General features: G+C 40.8%; 4 protein-coding genes across 11 annotated transcripts in view; 2 read left to right on the forward strand and 2 right to left on the reverse strand.

The window, feature by feature from the left end:
* Positions 1-3078, forward strand: part of LOC113205230 (homeobox protein Hox-A4-like) — a 24976-nt gene extending 21898 nt beyond the window's left edge. For both annotated transcript variants that reach the window (XM_026420757.2, XM_026420768.2), the window contains 2 exons: positions 125-270; positions 967-3078. In XM_026420757.2, coding sequence (XP_026276542.1) covers positions 125-270; positions 967-1569 — 749 coding nt within the window. In that variant the 3' untranslated portion in view covers positions 1570-3078. The remainder of the gene's footprint in view (positions 1-124; positions 271-966) is intronic.
* Positions 3079-3693: 615 nt separating this feature from the next.
* On the reverse strand, positions 3694-12090 carry LOC113205354 (FHIP family protein GJ17503). Of its 6 annotated transcripts, none has more exons than XM_026420969.2 (15): positions 11960-12090; positions 11408-11580; positions 11095-11327; positions 10749-11000; positions 10525-10675; positions 10182-10427; positions 9310-9357; positions 8901-8921; positions 8373-8540; positions 8006-8265; positions 7229-7929; positions 6959-7137; positions 6659-6887; positions 6434-6551; positions 3694-6346 (listed from the first exon to the last, which is right to left on the reverse strand). In XM_026420969.2, the coding sequence occupies exons 2-15, from the start codon at positions 11552-11554 to the stop codon at positions 6163-6165; spliced, it is 2937 nt and encodes a 978-aa protein (XP_026276754.1). In that variant the 5' UTR covers positions 11555-11580; positions 11960-12090; the 3' UTR covers positions 3694-6162. The 6 variants fall into 6 exon arrangements, with proteins under 6 accessions (XP_026276754.1, XP_026276730.1, XP_026276738.1 ...); XM_026420945.2 differs by having other exon boundaries at positions 11934-12079; XM_026420953.2 differs by having other exon boundaries at positions 11938-12077.
* A 68-nt stretch (positions 12091-12158) lies between these two features.
* On the forward strand, positions 12159-15345 carry LOC113205392 (U3 small nucleolar RNA-associated protein 25 homolog). Its single transcript, XM_026420996.2, has 8 exons — positions 12159-12801; positions 12870-13495; positions 13578-13785; positions 13896-14051; positions 14128-14391; positions 14475-14681; positions 14765-14941; positions 15033-15345. Exons 1-8 carry the CDS (start codon positions 12175-12177, stop codon positions 15195-15197), a joined length of 2430 nt encoding a protein of 809 aa, XP_026276781.1. The 5' UTR covers positions 12159-12174; the 3' UTR covers positions 15198-15345.
* LOC113205345 (mediator of RNA polymerase II transcription subunit 12) lies at positions 15266-20313 on the reverse strand. 2 transcript variants are annotated; one of them, XM_052274642.1, is made up of 7 exons: positions 19793-20313; positions 19520-19582; positions 19271-19433; positions 19007-19181; positions 16271-18928; positions 16070-16196; positions 15266-15977 (listed from the first exon to the last, which is right to left on the reverse strand). In XM_052274642.1, the coding sequence occupies exons 1-7, from the start codon at positions 19861-19863 to the stop codon at positions 15728-15730; spliced, it is 3507 nt and encodes a 1168-aa protein (XP_052130602.1). In that variant the 5' UTR covers positions 19864-20313; the 3' UTR covers positions 15266-15727. The 2 variants fall into 2 exon arrangements, with proteins under 2 accessions (XP_052130602.1, XP_026276718.1); XM_026420933.2 differs by having other exon boundaries at positions 16271-19181.
* Between the last annotated feature and the right edge of the window lie 557 nt (positions 20314-20870).

The following is a 20870-nucleotide window of genomic DNA, read 5'->3' on the forward strand; positions in this document are numbered from 1 at the left end:
TCTTGTACCAGGCTTAGTAGTACCGAGAATCTAGCTCGAAATCTAGGAAAAATCTGTCATAGTTTTTGCGAAACCGGGGTAAAGCGAATTTCGTGCTCATGTCTTTGTTTTTCTGTGTTTGCAGGCAAGACGCGGACAAAGGACAAGTACCGAGTCGTGTACAGTGATCATCAGCGCCTGGAGCTGGAGAAGGAGTTCCACTACAGCCGCTACATCACCATCCGCCGCAAGGCCGAGCTGGCCGCCAGTCTCGGGCTGTCGGAACGACAGGTGAGAACGCTTAAATTACCATGAAAATACCAAACGCATGAAAAGTGCCGACCCGATTTGAAAGAGAAAAATTACAGAAAATCGCAGAAAATACGAAATATCTGAGTTTAATTACGTAGACATCGTGATAAAAGGGTCCTTTTCAGGGTCGCGTTGATTTCTTGTGTGTGACTAGGTGAATATTGTCACACACCAAGATATAAAATGATTCCTTCTGAATTTTCCGTCTGCGCTTATTCTCTTCGTCTATATACGACGGGACGAGTACTCTATCGACCCTTTAGACTCGGCCCCATGACGCGGAGCAGCGTCGTGCCCATGGTACGGCCCCCTCCGCCGTGCCTCGCGTGAGATAAGACGGGGCGGGGCGGGGCGGGGCGGGGAGGGTGGGGCGGAGTGCCATGGGCCGCCATGCTGCGCTGACATGAGCCGCGCTCGCGGTGGTGGGGGAGCAAGGGCGGAGCAGCGGAGCGCGCGCGCGGCACGCCCACGAGGCCCCCCTCCACTCGAGCCGCGGAGTGGGGGCATGGGGCGCAAGGGAAGGAGAGAGGGGCAGGATGTAATCCTGTTTCAAAGCGAGCTACAGTCTGATACTCGCGGGGGGAGGGGATGTCAGGCTTGAAATGTTAATGGTTACTGGCATATGTGTGGGTCCGTCCGGCCTTCCTAACGGTTTTCTTTCGTCTGTCCGTGCAGGTCAAAATCTGGTTCCAGAACCGGCGCGCCAAGGAGAGGAAGCAGACCAAGAAGCGCGAGGAGCTCGACCATAAAGTGAAGCCGGAGGACCTGCAGCCCCAGGGCCACCAGGGCCACCAGGGCCACCCTCCGCACCTCGGCGGCCACGGTCACTCCCTCGCGCACGTGCACCACCACGCCCTCCACCACCAGCTCCACCACCAGATGCACCACGGCCACCACAGCGGGTCCAACCCCGGCTCCACCAGCCCCCTGTCGCTGCCTCTGTCGCACTCCGGCCCGGGAGGCTCGCTCGGAGGCGGGCCTCTCGGGGGCGGATCTCTCGGGGGCGGGCCTCTCGGGGGCGGACACGGCGGTCACTCCGGGGGCCACCTGGTGCACCACCACATGCTGGCCAGCGCGGGGAGCGCGAGCCAGCACACCTCCAGCGGGGGTGGCGGCGGGGGCGGCGGCAGCGGGAGCAGCAGTAGCAGTGGGGGCGGCTCTTCGGCAAGCGGCCCCTTGTCGACGTCTGCCTCCAACAACAGCTCTGGCAGCACCGGGTCCGCCTCGGGGGCGGCGGCCAACGTTTCGTCCGGGGGCGGCAGCGGCTCCATCATGTGACCCACAGTGGAGCTGTGCCTCGGGGACGCACCGGAGGTCTGGTGATCTCTCCTGGACCCGGAACTCAGGCCTCAGGCTCCTCGGGGCCCAAGTGCGTGGAAGGCGCGTGCCAGAGGATGACGGACACTCGCGTGACGTCGCGGACCTTTTGAAACCGGGGGGGTGCCTGGCCCGGTGACACTCAATGCCCTCACTCACTCACTTCCCCTTTGTTCCACGGTGCCCATCGCTACGAAAATGACCCGAACTTTTTAGTGAATGCTGTTGTGGTCACCTCAGGTGTATTTCCGTCCAATGTTTGAGTGTTCAATATAAAAATGAGATTTTTTAAATAGTGTTACTTGGGCTGCAATGTTGTTTTTAACGTTACTCTAGTTTTATGTGCATTATACCTTTGCCCTGTACTCCTACCTCGTTATTCTTTTAAATTGGTTGATTTTAACAATGATTTTTGTTAACCGACAAGACAAGTGGAGAATTCAAATACATATACTGTACCATACTTATGAAAGAAAGGTGATCAATAATCAACATGCTTTGAACATCATATTGCTTTGCTCAAACTATCTGTTACTATGTTGTTTAAATAAAAAGAACATCAAGCCAAAAAGTGCAGCGGACGAACACCTTCCCAACCGGAAGTCCTAGTCAAACGGATTTTGTCAAAATGACATCATTTTGATGTAAGTGTCAAGATTTTGTCATTTTCGTTTTACGTTTTGATGTCATTTTGAGATAAAGTCACATCAAATGATCTCTAATTGACATCAAAATGTAAAACGAAAATGACAAAATTTCTTGACAATGATATCAAAATTATGTCATTTTGACAAAATCCGTTTGACTGGGTGTGTTCTCCAGACAGGCCAACGTCACATGACGAGACCTTTCATTCCCGTCCCGGCGTGGCCCAAAGCTCGTTCTGTGCAATTTTCCCATTTATCTTAAGTTTGTATTAATTCAGTGAACACTTGTCCTTTTCTTCTGAGAAATATTTGTTTAGGCGAGTTGGTGATCCCGGTGCTCCTTTACACGTACTTAAAACGTTTATGTATTAATCACTCAGTGTATGTACTGTGATGGCATTATTAAACATTAAATATAGAGCTTAAAAACCAATGGGCAGCACAAGATCCATGTGTACAAAGTTTAGGGTGATAAGAATTTGTTAAAGATCAATGCTGTGAAATTAAATGTTAATTTAGTTCTAGGCTTAAGCTATGCGTGCCTTTTCTGAGAACTTTTGGTGACTTGTTATCTCAGACGTATCAATCCGAATCGCACACTGTTTGCTTTAAGTCATCAAGTCACTTTGGCGCCTGTTCCGACCATACACAAATTGTCAGTACTGCATCTCACAATTTTAGTGAGTTTCAAACTATATGCTTTAACATAGGGCCTAAAGTTGTTTTTTTTCTTTAAATCGTTTAAGTATAGAAATTTATATATATGAATTTATGGATATATGTTAAAATTATTATTAAAATATTATTTCACCTGAATTCTCAATCGACTGTTTGATTTTCTGTTTCCTTGTATATGTGGTGTCTTTTCGACATCGAAAAGGCAATTTCCAAGTAAGTTACCAGCAGTTTGTGCTCCACTTGGCCGCACTTTCGGTGCGGTGCGCTCCGCGTACTCCTCCCTCATCCCTCCCCCGCGGGTGGGGAGGGAAGGACTGGGCTGAGCCGGCCGGGCTCCGGCCGGGGACACGGGGACGACCACAAGTGTTCCCTCGGGAGTCGTTAGAGTTGGAGCTCAGCTCTGGCAGAGCACGCGAGCTTTGCCGTCGGGTAAAGCAGGACCGGCTGGCACGCCCGGCCTAGGAGCGGAACGGTTGGGGCGGGGCGGCGGGGAGCTGATGGGAGGGCGAAAGTGTGCCCGCACTACTGATCTGATCCAACTTCAGAGAGTAGAAATCTACTTTCCTGCAGCGACATGCACGCATGACCAAGTTTAAACGCTTTTCGATGGATACTACACGTAGCTACGCGGTACAATACCCGGAAAATGTAGTTCACTTGGCCTCATGTGCCTCTTAGCCTCAGCAGGCGCTATAATGAATTGTTCACCCACTCAAACCTTATGCCTACAAATCTTGAGTATGAAATTTTAAAGATAAAATGCTTGCTCCTGCATTGTATTTAACTTTAGCAACATGCACATAAAATGAATAGATATAATTTATCAAACATATTACAGTGGAAAAAAATACCACAAGCATAGTTCTTTGTAAAACCCTCACTGAAAAAACTATCAATTTACAGGGAGGCAATAGTAACAAAGTTTAACTTATTTCAGAATAGAGAAGATTTTAATGTACAATTTATAAAACAATTTCAACAATTAAGTCATGCCACAGAAATGAGGATTGACTCACTAACAAAACACCCCTGGACATAAAAACCCAGACATATACATAGTTTACAATATATACAAATTTGTGCAGATTTAGATACAAACAATTAGCATAAAAAATACATTTTAACATTGTCAAATTGGTAAAGCTCCTTAGTCATCTCTTCAAGTGTAAAAGACCACTGTGACAAAATTCACAAAAACAAATTTTTAAAAAAAGGAAAGAAAAGAAAAAAGTGTAAGTAACAGAAAAGTTGGTATAGACTTGGGATCTAATCATAGTCAGAGGAAGAGTTACAAAGTACAGATTTCACAACAATCCAGTAAACATAATTACAACATTAAAAACCTTGCAATTGCACAAAACACAAATAATGTGCAAGATATCAAGGAATGGCACATATTTCTCTCCCCCTTCATACAGTAATATTTTGGTCATTAACAGAACACTGAAGTACTGTACAGCCATATAAAACTAGAAGATAATTGACTCAGCACCAACAGTGTTTCCACATTAGCTCGTGATTATAATTTTGTGACAAATTCAGTATAAGTAGGCCAGCCCACAACAGAAATTAGACTTGTTATGCACATACGTACTTGTCTGTCTTTCAATGTTTCCACTTACCTACAAACAAGGAAAGGATGAACATTTTTGCGCTACTTTCCCCTTAACAACCAAACACAACCGATTACAGAATAGCAACAAATTATAGTGTAATAAATAAAATAAAGTATGTACTGTAGTATTAAAAATGAAAAGACTGAAAAAGCAGGTCCCCAAATTTACCTCATGCATGACTTTTCTCCCTTTCTCACAACATAAATAATGTAGGGTAGTGCAGACGGATCAATTCTTCTTTGTTATATTGACATTTCAAATTAATTCAAAACTTCCTACGGAAAAACATTGATAAAATATTTTAGTACATTATACAAATCTATGGGAACATCATACAGGTAACTGGTTGACTACTCTAGATAAGATCACAATAAGAAAGTATCAAACACATAACGTAAAAACCCGCAAACAAAACAAATACCAGTAGGTAGATTTTTTAAAAAGATAAAAAGATTCCCTGATTGAAATTTTCAAGCCAATATTAGTTATCTTTAGTTATCTTTGCTGAGTCTTTTATCCAAAGAGAAAGTTGAAGTTAAATGTCAATTAATCAAAAGACGGAGAAAATCAAGGACATCAATACATGTGAACAAGATATTAGACGTCGGGTGAAATACACAGTAAAACCCCAAGGTAAAACAACATCACTTATTCAACATAACATCCATTCCAAAACATTCAGAATCAACTACATAGCATTAAAAGTGGAAAGTTACCATGTCGTTAAAACTTAAAAGAAAGTTCAGTGCAACATCTAACAGCAGAAAAGCTAGACAAAATGAGTCATTAGCTAAATGTATGAAAAAATGAGGCAGAAAAGTAATTGCTGTGGTTGCTAGTTAACATAATTGATTCAGAATTAACTGTATTGTAGCAATTTAAATAAGCAAAATTCATGTTGCACTGTTAGACAAAGTAAAATAAAACTGAAGGGTAAAGATTCTTCCCTGACAACCAAGCCAAAAGGACGGTTCTTACAGAGGAGATGCAGGTACAAGGTTTCCTTACTTCCAGGAGGAAGACTAACTCTACTTTCTCACAACATAAGCATTCTTTTGATTATGATTAATAAAAATAAATCTTTCTTTCAAGGAAAGTTACTTTAAATTACTTGTGCAAAAGACAGGCATTTTCATCACACATGTCAATAGATAGATATTGATAGAATACACCAGCATTTAGGAACAAAATACCATATTCAACTGAGTCTAAGACCCCCCTTTTCCCCCGAAAATTCGTCGCGGAAGTAGCGGGGGTCCCGAACACTTCAGAAGCCCGGAAACACGTTAAATACACTTTCTGCACGTGTCGGCACCTCCCGTTAATTTTTTTTTCTGAATGGAGGCCTTAAAAGTGGGAGGGGTCTTACACTCAGGTGAATATGGTATTAATGTTATTAAAAAAAAGGTTTTCAAGAAGTTTTCAAGGTGTTAATAAAGTCTTTGTTATTTGAACACAATTTTAAAATTATCCTGCATGAAGTAACAGTAATCACTGGCTAATAATAGCATAACAACTGAGCAAAAAAATAATTTTGATAGAAACAATTGCTAGGGCCCTAAAATACTATGACTCACAAGAGACAACTCACTCACTAATCAGGCAGACATGGTTCATGATCTAGCATTATTTGAGGTATATTCTGTGATTGCTGAATAAACTGAGTGCTCTTGAGCTATAGCAGCAAGTTCTTTTAGCCATTCATCTAGTATGACAGCACAAAGAACTACATTACGAATGTAATCCTCGCGTTTACTGTCATCGTACTTTGGTGCAGTAATAGATCGATGATAGTATCTAGAAAAAGAATCCCATCAATTAAGCATAACAAATAAAAATAATAAAAAGAGTAGTGTTTAAAAAAAACTATACCAAAAATCATACCTGTAGGAGCCAGTTTCTCCGGCACTCTCTAACTGCTCTCGAATTGGTTGAGCAACTTGGGCAGCCCTTCTAAACAATGATGTCACTGTAGATGTCAAACTACGTCTTCTACCGTCCCCTAGAAAATAAATGGCAAATTATGATAAACCTACTTTAAATACAAGGAAAAAAACAATGGTCACATTTTAACTTGAATTTGAACAACCACATAAATAATCCTATTACCTCTTGCAAAAGGATCATTTGTAAGGGAATTTCTATGATGGGTGTTTGGTGGTAAGGAGGTAAATTCGCTGTCAGCTCCTGGGGCAGAGGCTTCAAGAGCAAGCCTCCGAGCATTTGTAAGTCTGTCTTCCCTGTTGACAAGAAACTCTTGAGCTTCAATAACGAGTTCTTGAATGTTTGATAGGCCTGACAAAACTCGATCAATGCGGTGCTTTAAAGTACCAAGGACCTGGGACAAAAAATGTATGTAAGACAAAATGCTAATTAAAAGTAACAGCTTGCAACCCAAACAGAACGTACCTGGAAGAGTGATCGAATACTGGGCTGAGTAACAAGGAGATGGTCAAGCAGAAAAGAACGTAACAGAGGATGAGGATGCACTGCAAGACGAGAAATTAGTCCTGTCAACTGCAAGTTGACTACTAAGCCATTGTCGAGCATGCCTTCCAGTTTACGTAGTATAGCATCCAGGAAAGGACCTGAAATTATAAACAAGAAGATTAGATTAAAAGAGAGGTAAGGAAATAAACCCACAGGAAAGCCAGGTGAAATCCATTTTAATGAAATTACCAATATTGGGAGTTGTTTTGAACACATCCATGTACGATCCCTCTTGAACACATTTGCCATCAACTTTAGAATCTAATAAAGAGGTAGTTTTAGAAACTTCAGCCTCAGTGATAGATGTTGGTAATCCATCTTCCAGTGTTGCAGCTGTGTCGTCTAAAGGTTCATTCTCAGGGGATGAATCTGATGAAAATTTAAGAGCAAAGCTCTCATATCCACTGCTTTCCCCGATTGATGGTAAACTTGAGTCATTAGCAGTGGACTGTGATTTTTCTTCTTTATTTGTAGTGAGAGAACTGGATACTGCATTTGCATCAGAATTTTCACTAGATTCAGCATTACTCTGTTTTTCTGGGCGACCTTGAGTAGATACAAATTCCCCTATGTTAACTGTTTCTAAACTAGATAAGACATCTGAATCACCATTAGAAGATGAAGATGCTTGCTTGTCTTCACTCCTGCTCAGAGGAGATTCTACTCTTTTCTCTGGGCGTGGCACACAGAATGCTTCATAAGGTGGACTTTCGCCATCATAAGGATATACCCACTTGGAGCAGGCACTGGCACAAGCCTGGATTTTGGCTCTTGCATCACAAAGGTAGGCATGATAATTGGCATAGAGGCTTTCACTGTGCCTTAAACCATATAAACTTGTTGTTGTAGGGAGCGATGATAAGGTATCACATGAGGATGATGCCCTGGGCCTGAAAATATTCTTGGTTTTAATGGACAAACTAGCACGGTAAAAAAATATTTAAATTTATGTTACTCTGTGCTCACCGATTTCCAAAATTTGGGCTAGGTGACACATTTGGTGGCAGTGAGGGAGGAGCAGTGGGAATATCATTACAACACAAGGGAGCTAAGGACAGGAAACGTTCAGCATTACGACAGTAAGGATCTCGGTCTCTTACTCTGCGTCTTTGGGAAACCATTACATGGGAGCACGGAACAAGATGACGGAAAACAAGTTCCAGCATGACGTCCTCACAGTACAAACTGACTAGTGAGTCCAGAAGTGAAAGAGTTACAACACCTAGCTGTAGAGAAGAAGACAAAACAAAAGAGATGGTAAGATAATTTTAAAGTTCAGTACCTAAGGTAAGTGTGAGGAAAAGTAAGTTGCAGTTGGTAATTGCAGTCTTACCCTAGTTTTTGAATTTATACGCTGGACCAGGTGGTCTAGAATTCTTTCACCATCAAATTTGTCTTCTAAGAGAAATCGAACAAAAGAGCACAGAAGACCTGGGTCGGATACACTTCGTATAAAAAGCTCTAGGTAAGCTGTGGCTGCAGTAAGATCCTCTATTGTACTCTGGAAAAATTAAACAAAGCATAAATTATTAAAGATGAAAAAAAAACTGATCAGTTAAGTTACCACTCCCAGCATCACGATCTACTTCTTCAAACATGTTAATGAGCGACAAATATTGCAGGCAAAAGCTATTTGAGAGCTCTTTCTCACTGGAGCACACCAAATTTTTAAGCATGCATGCATTTGGAAAATAAAACAGTGGGAGTGTAACAGGCTATTCCCATGCACTCATCAAACCTTAAAAATTACTTCAGGAAACATTTAGACTTTTTTTTGGTACAATATGCCACAAATAAATTACATGGAATACTAGATAAAATTTTAAAATATAACTACAGACAGACACAGTGTGTTGCGTACCCATGCATCCATGAGACCAGACTGCAGCATGTAATAAGAGAGTTAAAATATTACAATCTCTGAACATACATTAATAAAAAACATTCCAACACAACCTAAAATATACAACAGAAGGCCAAAAATTCCACATTTGCCAAACGTATTATCTAGGCCTACATCACTTAGTAACGAGATCCAATATCATAAACTTTGACCGGTAGTAATCATAAAACAAGATAACTAAAATGAAAAATAAACAACATCTGCTCATTCAAACCCATCATGCAATCACAGCCATTAACAGTAACCTACCAAAAGTACATTAAAAAGGCAAATCAAAATAGACTTGTTAGGACATTCCATCAGCCATTCTAGAGGAGAGATTAAGTTTAGCCAAGGGATGCAGGCACAAAGGATCATTGGTACTGACCGCATCAAGGGCTGTGTCTATTTGTTCGTCGCACAATCCAACAGATTCCTGCAGGTAAAGCACCATCCAACAAAGAAACAAAAGCACATCTTAGAACAGTTGAAGCATATCCACACCAGAGAGAACACCTAGACACAGCAGACATTCCAACACCACAGATATTATTTTTGTTCATACATAATTAATTATAAATTAAGATTAGATTTCCATTGCAGGAGAAGTTAATGAAACTAGTAAACATTTAATAAACAAATAAAATTATCACAACAGAATAAGATATTTATTTGACACCTTATAAACCTTTTCATTAGGTAATTAAGCTCACATTGCTTTGCTAACCACAACACAGAGTCTTACACAAAAACTTGGATCAGACAAGCAGAAATGCAAACATTGCCTATATAAAAGCTGACAAGTACAAAGAAGAATTCATTCTGTGTAAAGAGAGATGCAAAGTACAGCAAAGAAGATGAAGAACAAAAAGTTGTTTCAGAGTTCATTGCTGTGGTTCAAGTAAGAAAATTAACATAAAAAAAACACCTTGTACTCAACCCATCAAACGTGAATGAGGATATCTTGTTTTAAAACTAGCTATTTTTAATAAAAATTTACAGAAGTGAGTATGGGTGGATTCAAATAAATTGCAATTGCAGTAAAGTTGCAATCTTTTGTCAAGGGTAAAGCGGACAAAACTTCCGACACCGCTGGCACCTGGCTGAAGAGTTGCCGCCACCAACATGCTATGTCATTCACTTCCTCTATTTCACTGCTATTTCTTACAGACTATATACAAATATAGACAAGAACCTTATAAACATGACGTTTGTTGCAAAATTAAACTGTGCATGTGAGGAAAGGTATAAAATAGTTACCTGAAGCAAGGCAGGCCCCATTACTGGAACCAGAAATCCTTGATAAAGGAATTCCAGCATCTGTGTCTTGATGAGTGGATGAGCAACCTGAACAACAGCATTGCAGAATTCTAAAGAGTTCATAAAAGATGCTAATTCAGGCAAATCTGTGACATCATCAGGTGTGAGCTGATGCCAGTCATCCCCATCCACAACTAGCTTTCTTGGCAATAGGGAGTAAAGGCCACTGAGGCCTGTAGCCAGCACCTGTTTCATCACAAACAAAAAAGAAATTGTTGCTAATTTTTTGCTTGAGCATGATTATAAATGTCACTTTTACACAAACATTTTTTAAGGCACTTACCGGACAAACATTTGAATGTTGTGTTATGTATTGAGCAACATTTTTATTTTTCTTTGACAGTGACATGCACAGAAGCAAGGCATCTCTTGCCTGCTGACCAATCCCCTCCTCACGATGGACAAATGGAATAAGAAGTTGAAATAAAACGAAGCTGTAAAAAATAAATTTAAGTCTCATTTTATATGCTTAGCATAGCTGTTATTGCAGTTTTAACAACCACTTACTTGGTTTTGCCTTCTTCCAATGAAAAGAAGAGATCCAAAAGTTGAACATTTTGCATCAGAGCAATGCACAATTGGTAAAGTAACACAACTAATTTCTTTTCAACTTCAAAAGGAAACACCTCTCTAGCACTTGATGAAAGGAGCATGAGCAGGGGCCGGAGGAATGGCTCATGGGAGAGTAAGTGGAGGCGAGAATGACTTACAAGCTGTTCATATAGTTTCAGTTGTTGCAGTCTAACAGCATTGCTGTATCTGTTGAGAAATAAATTGATGTGAGAACTTCCTTACTCCCAACACAATGTAATTTTATTTTAAAACAAACTAATGTGATTACATCATAAATTACCTGCCCGTAATTTCACTCCAGGTATATAGCTTTTCCAAAAGGTTTTCACTAAGTAAAAATTCAAGGGAAGGACATGAGACATTGAGCTCTGGACCAGATGATGGACTATTATCTTGAGAACCATTCGGCAAACTTCCCACTGTCCTTAACTCCATCAAAAGAAGAGTTACCATATGGTCCAAATGATTGACAACACCAAGAACATCATCCTGGGTCAGGGGTGTTGATGAAGCCTGAACAATCAAAACATTCTATTGCAGATCTAGTGTGATGGGAAAACAACATTGACCATGCCTGTCAGAAGTTAACCTACCTGTGTACGTTGTATAATTTCATTGGCTTGTTGCCAATGTTTCCTGAAACTCTCATAGCATGCAGTGGGGTCTGCATCCTTAGGTGGGGAGTTTGAAATTCGTTTATTGAGGCTCGCACGAAACGAGCCATTTCTTAACCAACTCATCCTTTCTTGAAGTTCAACATCTCAACCTGTAAAATAATTACACAATTTAATTTTTTTTAATTTAGAAAATCAAACAGAAAACGATGGGGAAATTACCCTTATTAAAAAGCACAAAAGTAATTAAGACTTGTAACATACAACATATTTTACTGATCTAACATCAATATTTTTAACTTCATATGGTTCCTAAACAAAATATATCAATATCAGTATTAAAAATAAAAAACATACCCAAAGGAATATTCTAAAACTACAAATTTCTGTTCCCACACGAAGATGCGACGTCACGAAAGTTACAAGTTGAAGTGAGGATAGGTTAAGTCTTGACAGCAAATGTGGAACCCTGGGAGCATTTTACTGATAAGATTCGCTCGCATACCTACTGATAATGGTAAAGATAACGACCTGGTAAAACAGGAATTTATGTTCGTAGATTAGGCCATATCTTTGCCGTTTCTCTTCACCAGTTACAGTTGTCTGCAATTGTTGCAGTCCCTGCAAAAAAACAAAACAACTATCTGCTGCGAAAAGCGTACAGCCTTCTGTAAATTCCCGTAAGATAGCTGCGAATACTCCACTCTGTTTACTTTTTGGAAGTACAGACTACAGACGACACTAACATGGCACGTGGGAAAGGTAAACGAAACTTCAAACAGAAAGGTGGAAAACACCAAAAGAAGTCTAAACCCACTGGTAAGAAGCAGAAACCGTCCAGTAATGGCAGGGACATTAAACACAGAGATCAGTTCAAACGTCATCTTCTTGACACAACCGATAAAAGAGTTGTAAAGCGGCGGAAGGTAGAGGATGAGCTCCCCGAGGACGACAGTGAAGAAGAGGTCGACGCTTACAAGCAGCTACTTTCGACATTCTCTCACAAAAGTACAAAAAATAATCTTGCTGTTGAAAGTGAGGATGAGGATGATGTTGAGGACGATGAACTCGACTCAGATGTATCAGAAGAGCAAAGTGACACAGGGGAACATAACCTCGTTGATTCAGACTCCAAATTCTCAAAAAGATTGCAAAACGGTCCTGAGAGTGTTATTGAAGATGACTCTGATGAGGATGGCGAGTCTGTTGACACAGACATGAAACTTGAAGGAAGTCTGCTTAGCGATGAAGATGGAGAAAGTGATCAACAAGAACTTGACAACGAAGATGGTGACTCTGACGAAAGCTCTCCCAGTCCTGAAGTTGAGTCAGAAGATGAGGAGGGCATAGAATTGCAGGACAATCAAAATCAGGTTTGTAACTATCTCTTATTTAAATAATTTTCTCCATTACCTTTGTTTAATGAGCTGTCTGTCTGCAGGAAGATCCTACTAAGTTTGCTGATGATCCATTTGTTGCTCATATCTGCCGTGAACTTTCTGATGAAGCTGCAGACATATTAAGCCAACAAAAACCTCCAGTGAAGGTTGAAAATACTCAGTGGAAAACTCTTGGTCGCCTTGTTGTAACATTGCCGCAAATACCAGGGTGTTCATCAAATTCTGATACCATTCCAAAACTTTCTCTTGAAGAACCCAAGAAATTTGCTCAGGCAGGGAAAGTTCCTGTAAAATTGCCTGGACTTGACTTAAACCAGCTTCATGTAAAAGTCCAACTGCATGACACAATTTGTAAGGCCAATGAAGGTGTTCTGGGTGGGGAAAGTAAGGAAATTCTTACCCCGCTCCAGCTGGAGCTATTCACTATAATGAACAACTATCAAGACTTATACTACCCTGAGCGCACTTTACAAAATGGGGAAGAGGTTAGATTTGCATATTGCTTGCATGTTGCCAATCACATTATTAAAACAAGAAACACAGTCTTGCATCATAATTCACGATTAAACAAGAAAAATACTGCTGATGTTCCTGATGAATTCCGAGACCAAGGCCTCGTGAGACCTAAAGTTCTCATTGTGGTCCCATTCCGTGAACAGGCTCGTAGGTAAGCAAAACCTAGTGAAATGGCTCTTTCTCTTCACCATTTTTTTTATACTCTATGACTTTCTATTTTCTTTTTTGCAAAGGGTTGTGGACATGCTTATAAAACTACTTGTTCGTAATGAAGATAAGGGTGGAGTCATGAACAAAAAACGCTTTGAAGAAGAATTTACTGGAGAAGAACTAATTATGTCTAAAAAGAATCCAAAACCAGAGGACTATCAAACTATGTTCTCCGGAAATACAGATGATACATTTCGAATAGGATTGACTCTAACCAAAAGCTGTTTAAAGGTAGGGATATAAGAGTGTCATTTAACATTGAATCTCTGAAACTAACAAAATGTATCCCAATATTAGTTAAAATTTGTTTATATAGCTATATTTTCTTTCTCAATGACTAGTTATATGCAGATTTCTACTCAGCAGACATAATAATATCATCACCTCTTGGTTTGAGAATGATTGTGGGTGCTGAGGGTGAGGAAGAAAGGGATTATGATTTTTTGGCATCCATTGAAGTTCTCATATTAGATCAAGCCAATGTTTTCCTAATGCAGGTAAGCTGTTTCATTGGTGTTAAAATAAGTCAGATTCAGTATGTTTTTGTACTCAATTTTATAATTTTTCGTTCAGAATTGGGATCACCTCCTTCATGTGTTGGACCACTTGCATCTACAGCCCAAAGAATCTCATGGTACAGATTTTTCACGTGTGAGGCTCTGGGCGGCAAATGGATGGTCAAAGTATTACAGACAAACTATCGTGTTGAGCTCAGTGGCTCTTATTGAGTTTAGTTCTCTTCTGAACAAACGTTGCAGTAACTATGCTGGATCAGTTCGTGTTGTGAATCCCATAAATACTGGCACAATATGCCAAGTTGTTGTTCAATTACCTCAGGTTTATTTCATACTTGATTTCTTATCTTTTCAAATGTTGCTCAGTATTTCTAGATTTAAATTACCTTTTTTAAAAACTTTCAGGTTTTCCAAAGACTTGAAGCAATATCAGTTACCCAGAGTCTGGATGTTAGATTTGACTATCTGGTTCGGAAAGTCATTCCAGATCACACAGACCCACTGATGGGTCACACAATGATCTATGTACCATCATACTTTGATTATGTACGAATTAGAAATTATCTACGCAAACAGGATCTCAGTTTTGTACAAATTTGTGAATACTCCAAGGTAACTGTCTTCAATTTTGTCTTTTATACTGAATTAAATGTTTTTCTGAAGTTTTGTATGATGTTTTGTGGTCCATTTTTCAGGAAGGAAAAGTTGCAAGAGCTAGAGACATGTTTTACCACAGCCAAGTACAGTTTTTGCTGTATAGTGAGAGGTTTCATTTTTTTAGGCGCCCTCTTATTAAAGGTATTCGTCACATCATATTTTATCAGCCTCCAAGTATGCCTCACTTTTATAGTGAAATGTGTAATCAAATGCAGGTAAGTCCTGAAGTCATTGATAACAAAATCATAATCATGATAAATGTGTCTTCAAATTTGTAAACTTTTTCAATTTTATTGTTTTGAACAGGAAGCCAATCAAAGTCCATTTGGAGGGAGTGAAAGTAACATGACAGTTACTGTCCTGTACAATAAATTTGATTCTCCACAGTTGTCTGCCATTGTAGGAAGTGAACGTGCATCGCGAATGATTTCTTCAGACCGCAATGTTCATATGTTCATGGCAGGAGAGTAAATCTTATGACTTTAAAATTTACAATGTGATATGATTTTAGTATGGGAGCATAAAACATTGTGAAAGGGTTGTGATGGTTCATATTTATTTTTCTTACGATTGATAAACTGTATTACATGCTTCAGAGAATAAACTGTACAAATAACAAGTTTTAAAAGTAATACATATTTTATCTGTACTGTGCACTTGGATTATGTTGTGTGTTAAACTAGACAAAGTTTTAAAATTAGCTATAACACAATGAGAAAATTATTTCAGAAACATTTGTAAAATATGTTAGTGCAGTTTAAAAATGTGAAGAGGCTACAGGTATTCTACTTTGCTGTGAGATACTAGTTATTCTCATCATCAGTAAATTCTTCTAAAATTTCATTCAAATTTTAAATTGAAAAAGTTGTTGCAATGGCAAATCATTTTTCTATTGTGTAGGTATGAATGTGACTAGTAATTAATGCCACTACTTAATGAAAGGAACTTTGCAAATAAGCAGTATACTGCGTAAAGCAGTATTGAACTGCTTTCTGTGGTAACTAGTGTGATGAGCTAACATCAAAATCACTGTCACTTGCTAACTGGGAGGCTGAAGAATCTGGATGTGTCTCAGGCATTGGTGTAAGGCTCGGGACCTGTTGTTGCTTGCCTTCCACATTCTCAGCTGTTACACTACTTTGCTTTCGAGTAAGTTGAGGTTTTTTTTTAGCCCCAGCCTTCCCTTTAGCGGCCGCAGACCCTGCTGGAGAAGAAGAAGCTGGTGGTGTTGATTGAGATGGTTCCAAAACACTGCCAATTAAACAAAAATTAATGGTTACAAAATAATTTTAATTTTTAGCACTTGTCCAGTCCAGGACCATTGAACATGAACTTAGTTGTACCTTGGTGGTGCATTATTAACACCCTGCCCTACAACTGCAGCCATCTGATTTTCAATTTCACTGGAATCACTGTAGGCAGGCTCACTGCTTGGATCTGCTCCAAGTAGAGCTCGATATTGTTCAAGTGCTAGAAAGAAAATAATCATAAAATTATTGTTTGGTTTATGTTCTAACGACTGAAAAGGATAAAAGATCACTTACTCTGTTGTTGTTCAGCTGCTCCTCCCTGGTACTGCTGCCCTTGATAATTTGACTCAGCTGATGGTGTAGTGGTGTCCTCTGAAATGTCTTCTGCACCAGGTTGGTAGCCTTCGTACTGTTGTGATCCTTCATACCCAGCTTCTTGGTACTGAGAATCTTGCTGGTACTCTGGTTCTTGAGGGTAGTTCTGGTCCTGTTGATAGTTCTGTTCTTGTGAGTAATTTTGGTCAGGCTGGTATGTTTGATCCTGTTGGTACGTTGAATCTTGTTGGTAATTCGGGTCTTGCTGATAGTTGTAGTTATCTGTATTTTGTTGATAATTGTATTCTTGTCCCTCATACTCATACTGAGTCTTATCAGGATCTTGAGAATATTGATAATTGCTCTGATCTTGTTGTTCAGAGTATTGTTGATCACCTGTGTATGGTTCATAACTCTGTTGGTATTGGTTTGGATCGTCTGTATACTCTGGGTAAGTACTCACTGAATCTGCTGCCTGCTGTGATTCTTGATAGGCTTCATACCCTGTCTCATTGTAATCTCCTTGTACATCAGGTGGTTGATCTGATTCTTTTTTGTAACTTTCATAGCCTTGCTGTTCATGTTCTGGACCAACAGTATAGGGCTCGTACGCACCATCTTGCCCTTGTTTAGCATCATTTTGAGCCTGTCCTTCATAAGTGGTTGAATCATCGCCTTGTTCATAATTATATTGCATGTTTTGCTGCGGGACTTGTGACTTATCGTCACTCATTGACCAAGCCTGCTGCTGTTCATCTCCTTTATAGGAGAAATTATTTGGATCAGTAAGGTCATCATAGGCTTTCTCTTCTGTTGAAACGGGTTGTTGCTTTTCAGTTTCCAAACTGGAATTAGCTTCTGGTTCACTTTTCAAAGAATCAGTTTTCTCAGCAGCTTCTACAGGTGTATGCTTTTCAGCTTCCACTGAACCTTTCATTTGATTTTGACTTTCCATTTTGATGAAGTTGGTACTTTGATTCACCTCTGTCTCTTTTGCATCTTTCACAGCTTGTTCACTACTTGGTTGATCCAGCTGAGGCTTTTCAACATCTTCAGTATTACTTCTTTGCTCAGGAATAGATTTTTCTGGATCAGTTTCTTCATGTAGCTTGGAGCTGCCATTTTTTGCATCATCTGAATTCTGAAGTGTTTCTTTAGACAAGCCATTCAGTGTTCTTAAAATTACAGTTTCTTCACTTAAATTTTTAAATTTCTCCTTAGCATCTTCTTCCTTTTCATCAAACTGACCGGACCACTGTTCTTTTTCAGACACTGCCTCTGATGTATCTTTATCATAATCCTCTTCAGATTTTAAATCATTTCTAAGATCTGTAGTTGTGTAGGATGAATTATTTTTTTCCCTTGGTGTTATTTGAGATGGCTCCTCTTCATGATCAGAACTAAGTTCCCTGACAAAAGAAGATCGTCGTGATTGTGACACCTTTGCTTTTGATTCTCTATCAAGTGAACTTTCTCTTGATGATTTCTTATGCTGATCATATTCTGTAATTTTGGATTTGAGAGATGTGGCTGGTAATCCTATTTCCTGGTCTTTATTCTCTTGAATCAATTCTTTAAGCCGCTCTATCTTTTCTCTAAATGCATCCTTTTCCCTGCCTTGCTTATCCCGCAAATATCGCTCATGGTCACTAGATTCCCAACTTGAGATTGGCAGAGATGGTGAATGCCTTCGTAACGAACCGTATGAACCACTATACAAACTGACATCGTCATCTCTAAATACATAAGGGTTTTCGTACTCTGGGTCAGTAAATGTAACCGATCGTCGAATATTGTTTCGTGGTGGTGAAGGTAAATAGCTGGGACGAAGTGTTTGCCATGTTGGTTTTAGTCTACTTGGACTGAGAGATGAATCTAATCTTCTTATTTCAATGTCTTCTGATGGTAAGAGTATTCGGTGAACATTATCAGACAGGGGAAGGGAAGATGAAATTTCAGGCTTACGGCTTCTTGGAGAAAGTATCGACTTGGGGGAAGGACTAGTTAGGACAGGCGGTGAGAGTGACCCACTTCTTTTTGGAATAAAAACCTCTCTGGGACTTACGTGCTGTCTTACTGATTTATGTGGCATAGAAAGACTAACAGATGTGTTTGCCTTAACAGAACTGTAATTCCTTGGATTAGAATAAGAATTATGGTCAGCACTAGTATATGGGGAAGGCGAATATAGAACCTCAGATTCATTCAAAATACAATCATCAGATAAAGATAAATTTGACAAATTTAGTAGATCTCCACTGGTATTTTGGTCTGCCTCAATGTCGGAATTCCCATGATCATAATCTAAAATCCGATTATTTGAAGTTGATAGTCGATGATACGGTTTTTCTTCAGTGTAATAATGAGTGGTTCTTGAGGGTGGAATTGCTTCTCTTTTCTTAGAAAAATGTATCTCACTCCTAGATCGAGGAGAGTGTCCCGCATCTAAGCTTTTTGGGGGAGAGTATACATCATAATGTCTAAGTGAAGAGGATGATATTTTGCCTCCATCATATTGCGAAGACAAGTCACGAACCCTTGATGGACTTAAAGAAGCACTTCTTATTGCAGAGGATCCTGTAGGATAAGTTGAACGTCCAACCACAGGACAATCTTCACGAGATGCTATGGCAATATCTGAACGGCATAAAGGTGAGGTCAGAGGATAGAATGGCTTTGCCGGTATACTTGGTAAGGCATGGTATTGAGTCTCACTGTAATCGACGGGGTCAGGGAAACGTTGAGCACTCTCAGTATCATATCCTGTGATTTCAGTCACCCGGGTCATAACATTTGGGGCAGGAGCAATAGCAGCTAAGGGATAGTATGGGCGGTCTAATCCTGTATGCCAACCAGGATATGAATGAGCTATAAAGGCTTCATAATGTTTCTGTAACAGAAAAATAATTTTCCTATTAAACCTTATGAAGTTCAATGTATTAAAAATATAATTTCTGACAAGGTATTTCACTATTTTACCCTTAGCGCTCGCATTCTCTCTGTCTTGGCAGCAAGGCTGGCTGTGTGGCTATCGATACGATCCAGTGCCTGAAGAAGACTGCTATTACGATCTCTACGACGTTTATCTTCCTCCAGAAAGCGTTTGTACCTTGCCTCAACAATTGACACTCTTGCCCTTTCCCTAAGAAAATGTAAAGTTGTCCAATAAGTTACATTGTTTGAGAATCCATAAAGTTTAGAAAATGTTTGACTCAGGAAAACACTGACTTATCATGATTGGCAAGAAGGAGATGATCAAACTGTCGTTGCAACAGCATTCTCTCCTCTTCACTGCAGAATCAACAGAACAAAATTAAAATGAAATAGTCATATAACTAAGCACTGTAGCAGACATTTGTTTTTGATAAAAGAAATTAAAGGGGAGCTAAGGGCGAAGAAATTTAATCATAGGAAATGTTATTATTCCTTGGAAGGGTAAACAAACATGTGACAGGTGCAGGACGAAATACCGGCATGATACAATTGACCCAACTAACAAACCTTCGTTTTAATCGTTCCTCCAGCTCTTGCATTTTGTTGTAGTAGTCTACATTGCTACTACGAAGAGTCATCGTACAAGTCTATGTCAGGTCAGCTGAAAACCGAAAGAATGGATGTGCTCTGTCGCATGACAGTTTCGGCTGTGTTGATAAACAAACTGCCGACATGTTGTAATCAAACTTCCGTCCAATCAGCGTGCGCCTGCGCCGACCTCGTGACTCCAGCTCTCCGAGTGGCGGGAAGTTCGAAACGACCGATTAACCCCGCGAGACACACTGAGGAGGTGTGGGGGGTAGGGGTACGTGAGGCAGAAATCCGCGAATCCCAGGACTATTCAGCACGTATCACAGGGTCGCGGAGCGCGCCTCGTCTGCCTCGCGGGGCGGGGTGGGGTGGAGCGGGCGGAGCGGGCAAGGCGGCCTTCCCTCCGGCCTCCGGGGGTCCGGGGCGCTCCGACGGGGGCCTGCGGCTCGGCTTGGCTCGGCTCAGCTCGGCGTCTCAACTGTGACTGAGGCCTGGCTTTTCCAGCACCTTGGGGAGGACCTAAGTCGTCGGAAGTCGATAGAGCTGCGACCTACAGTCAGGACATATCTGTAGGGAGGGGGCCGAGGCCAAGCCAGAGACACAAACACGGAGAAAGAGGGCCAAAATAGCGAACTGACACGCGACACGCGAGGAAGGGGGGAGGCTGGTGGTACCAAGGCTGGCACCACGGCCAGGGTCTGGTCTGCGCCAAGTTGGGCCGTACTCGGGGCGGAACCAGCGCTGGAGGACGGCGGCGCGGGTCCGGGTGGGTGCTGGTGCTGGTTAGGTCAGGGTGTCTCAACCCTGCTCAGTCTCAACCGTTCACTGGCGAAAAACATTTAACTAACAGTACGGGTGATGGGAAAGCGCTCGCTGCTCGGCCGATTCGGAAATCCATAAATACACAATCTACTTCGACGTTTCCCCATAAATCGGCTGAAGAAGCGCGCCCTTTCGCCGATGTGCGTTTGTGCGCTTGTGCGCATCGCATTTGTGGGTCGCTGAGGCCGATACGGCCGCGAGGCATGCCCGCACGTGGGTCGGGAGTGGGGGG

This window comes from Frankliniella occidentalis, unplaced genomic scaffold (genome assembly GCF_000697945.3).
Source record: "Frankliniella occidentalis isolate FOCC.00 unplaced genomic scaffold, Focc_3.1 Scaffold421, whole genome shotgun sequence".
Lineage (NCBI taxonomy): Eukaryota > Metazoa > Arthropoda > Insecta > Thysanoptera > Thripidae > Frankliniella > Frankliniella occidentalis.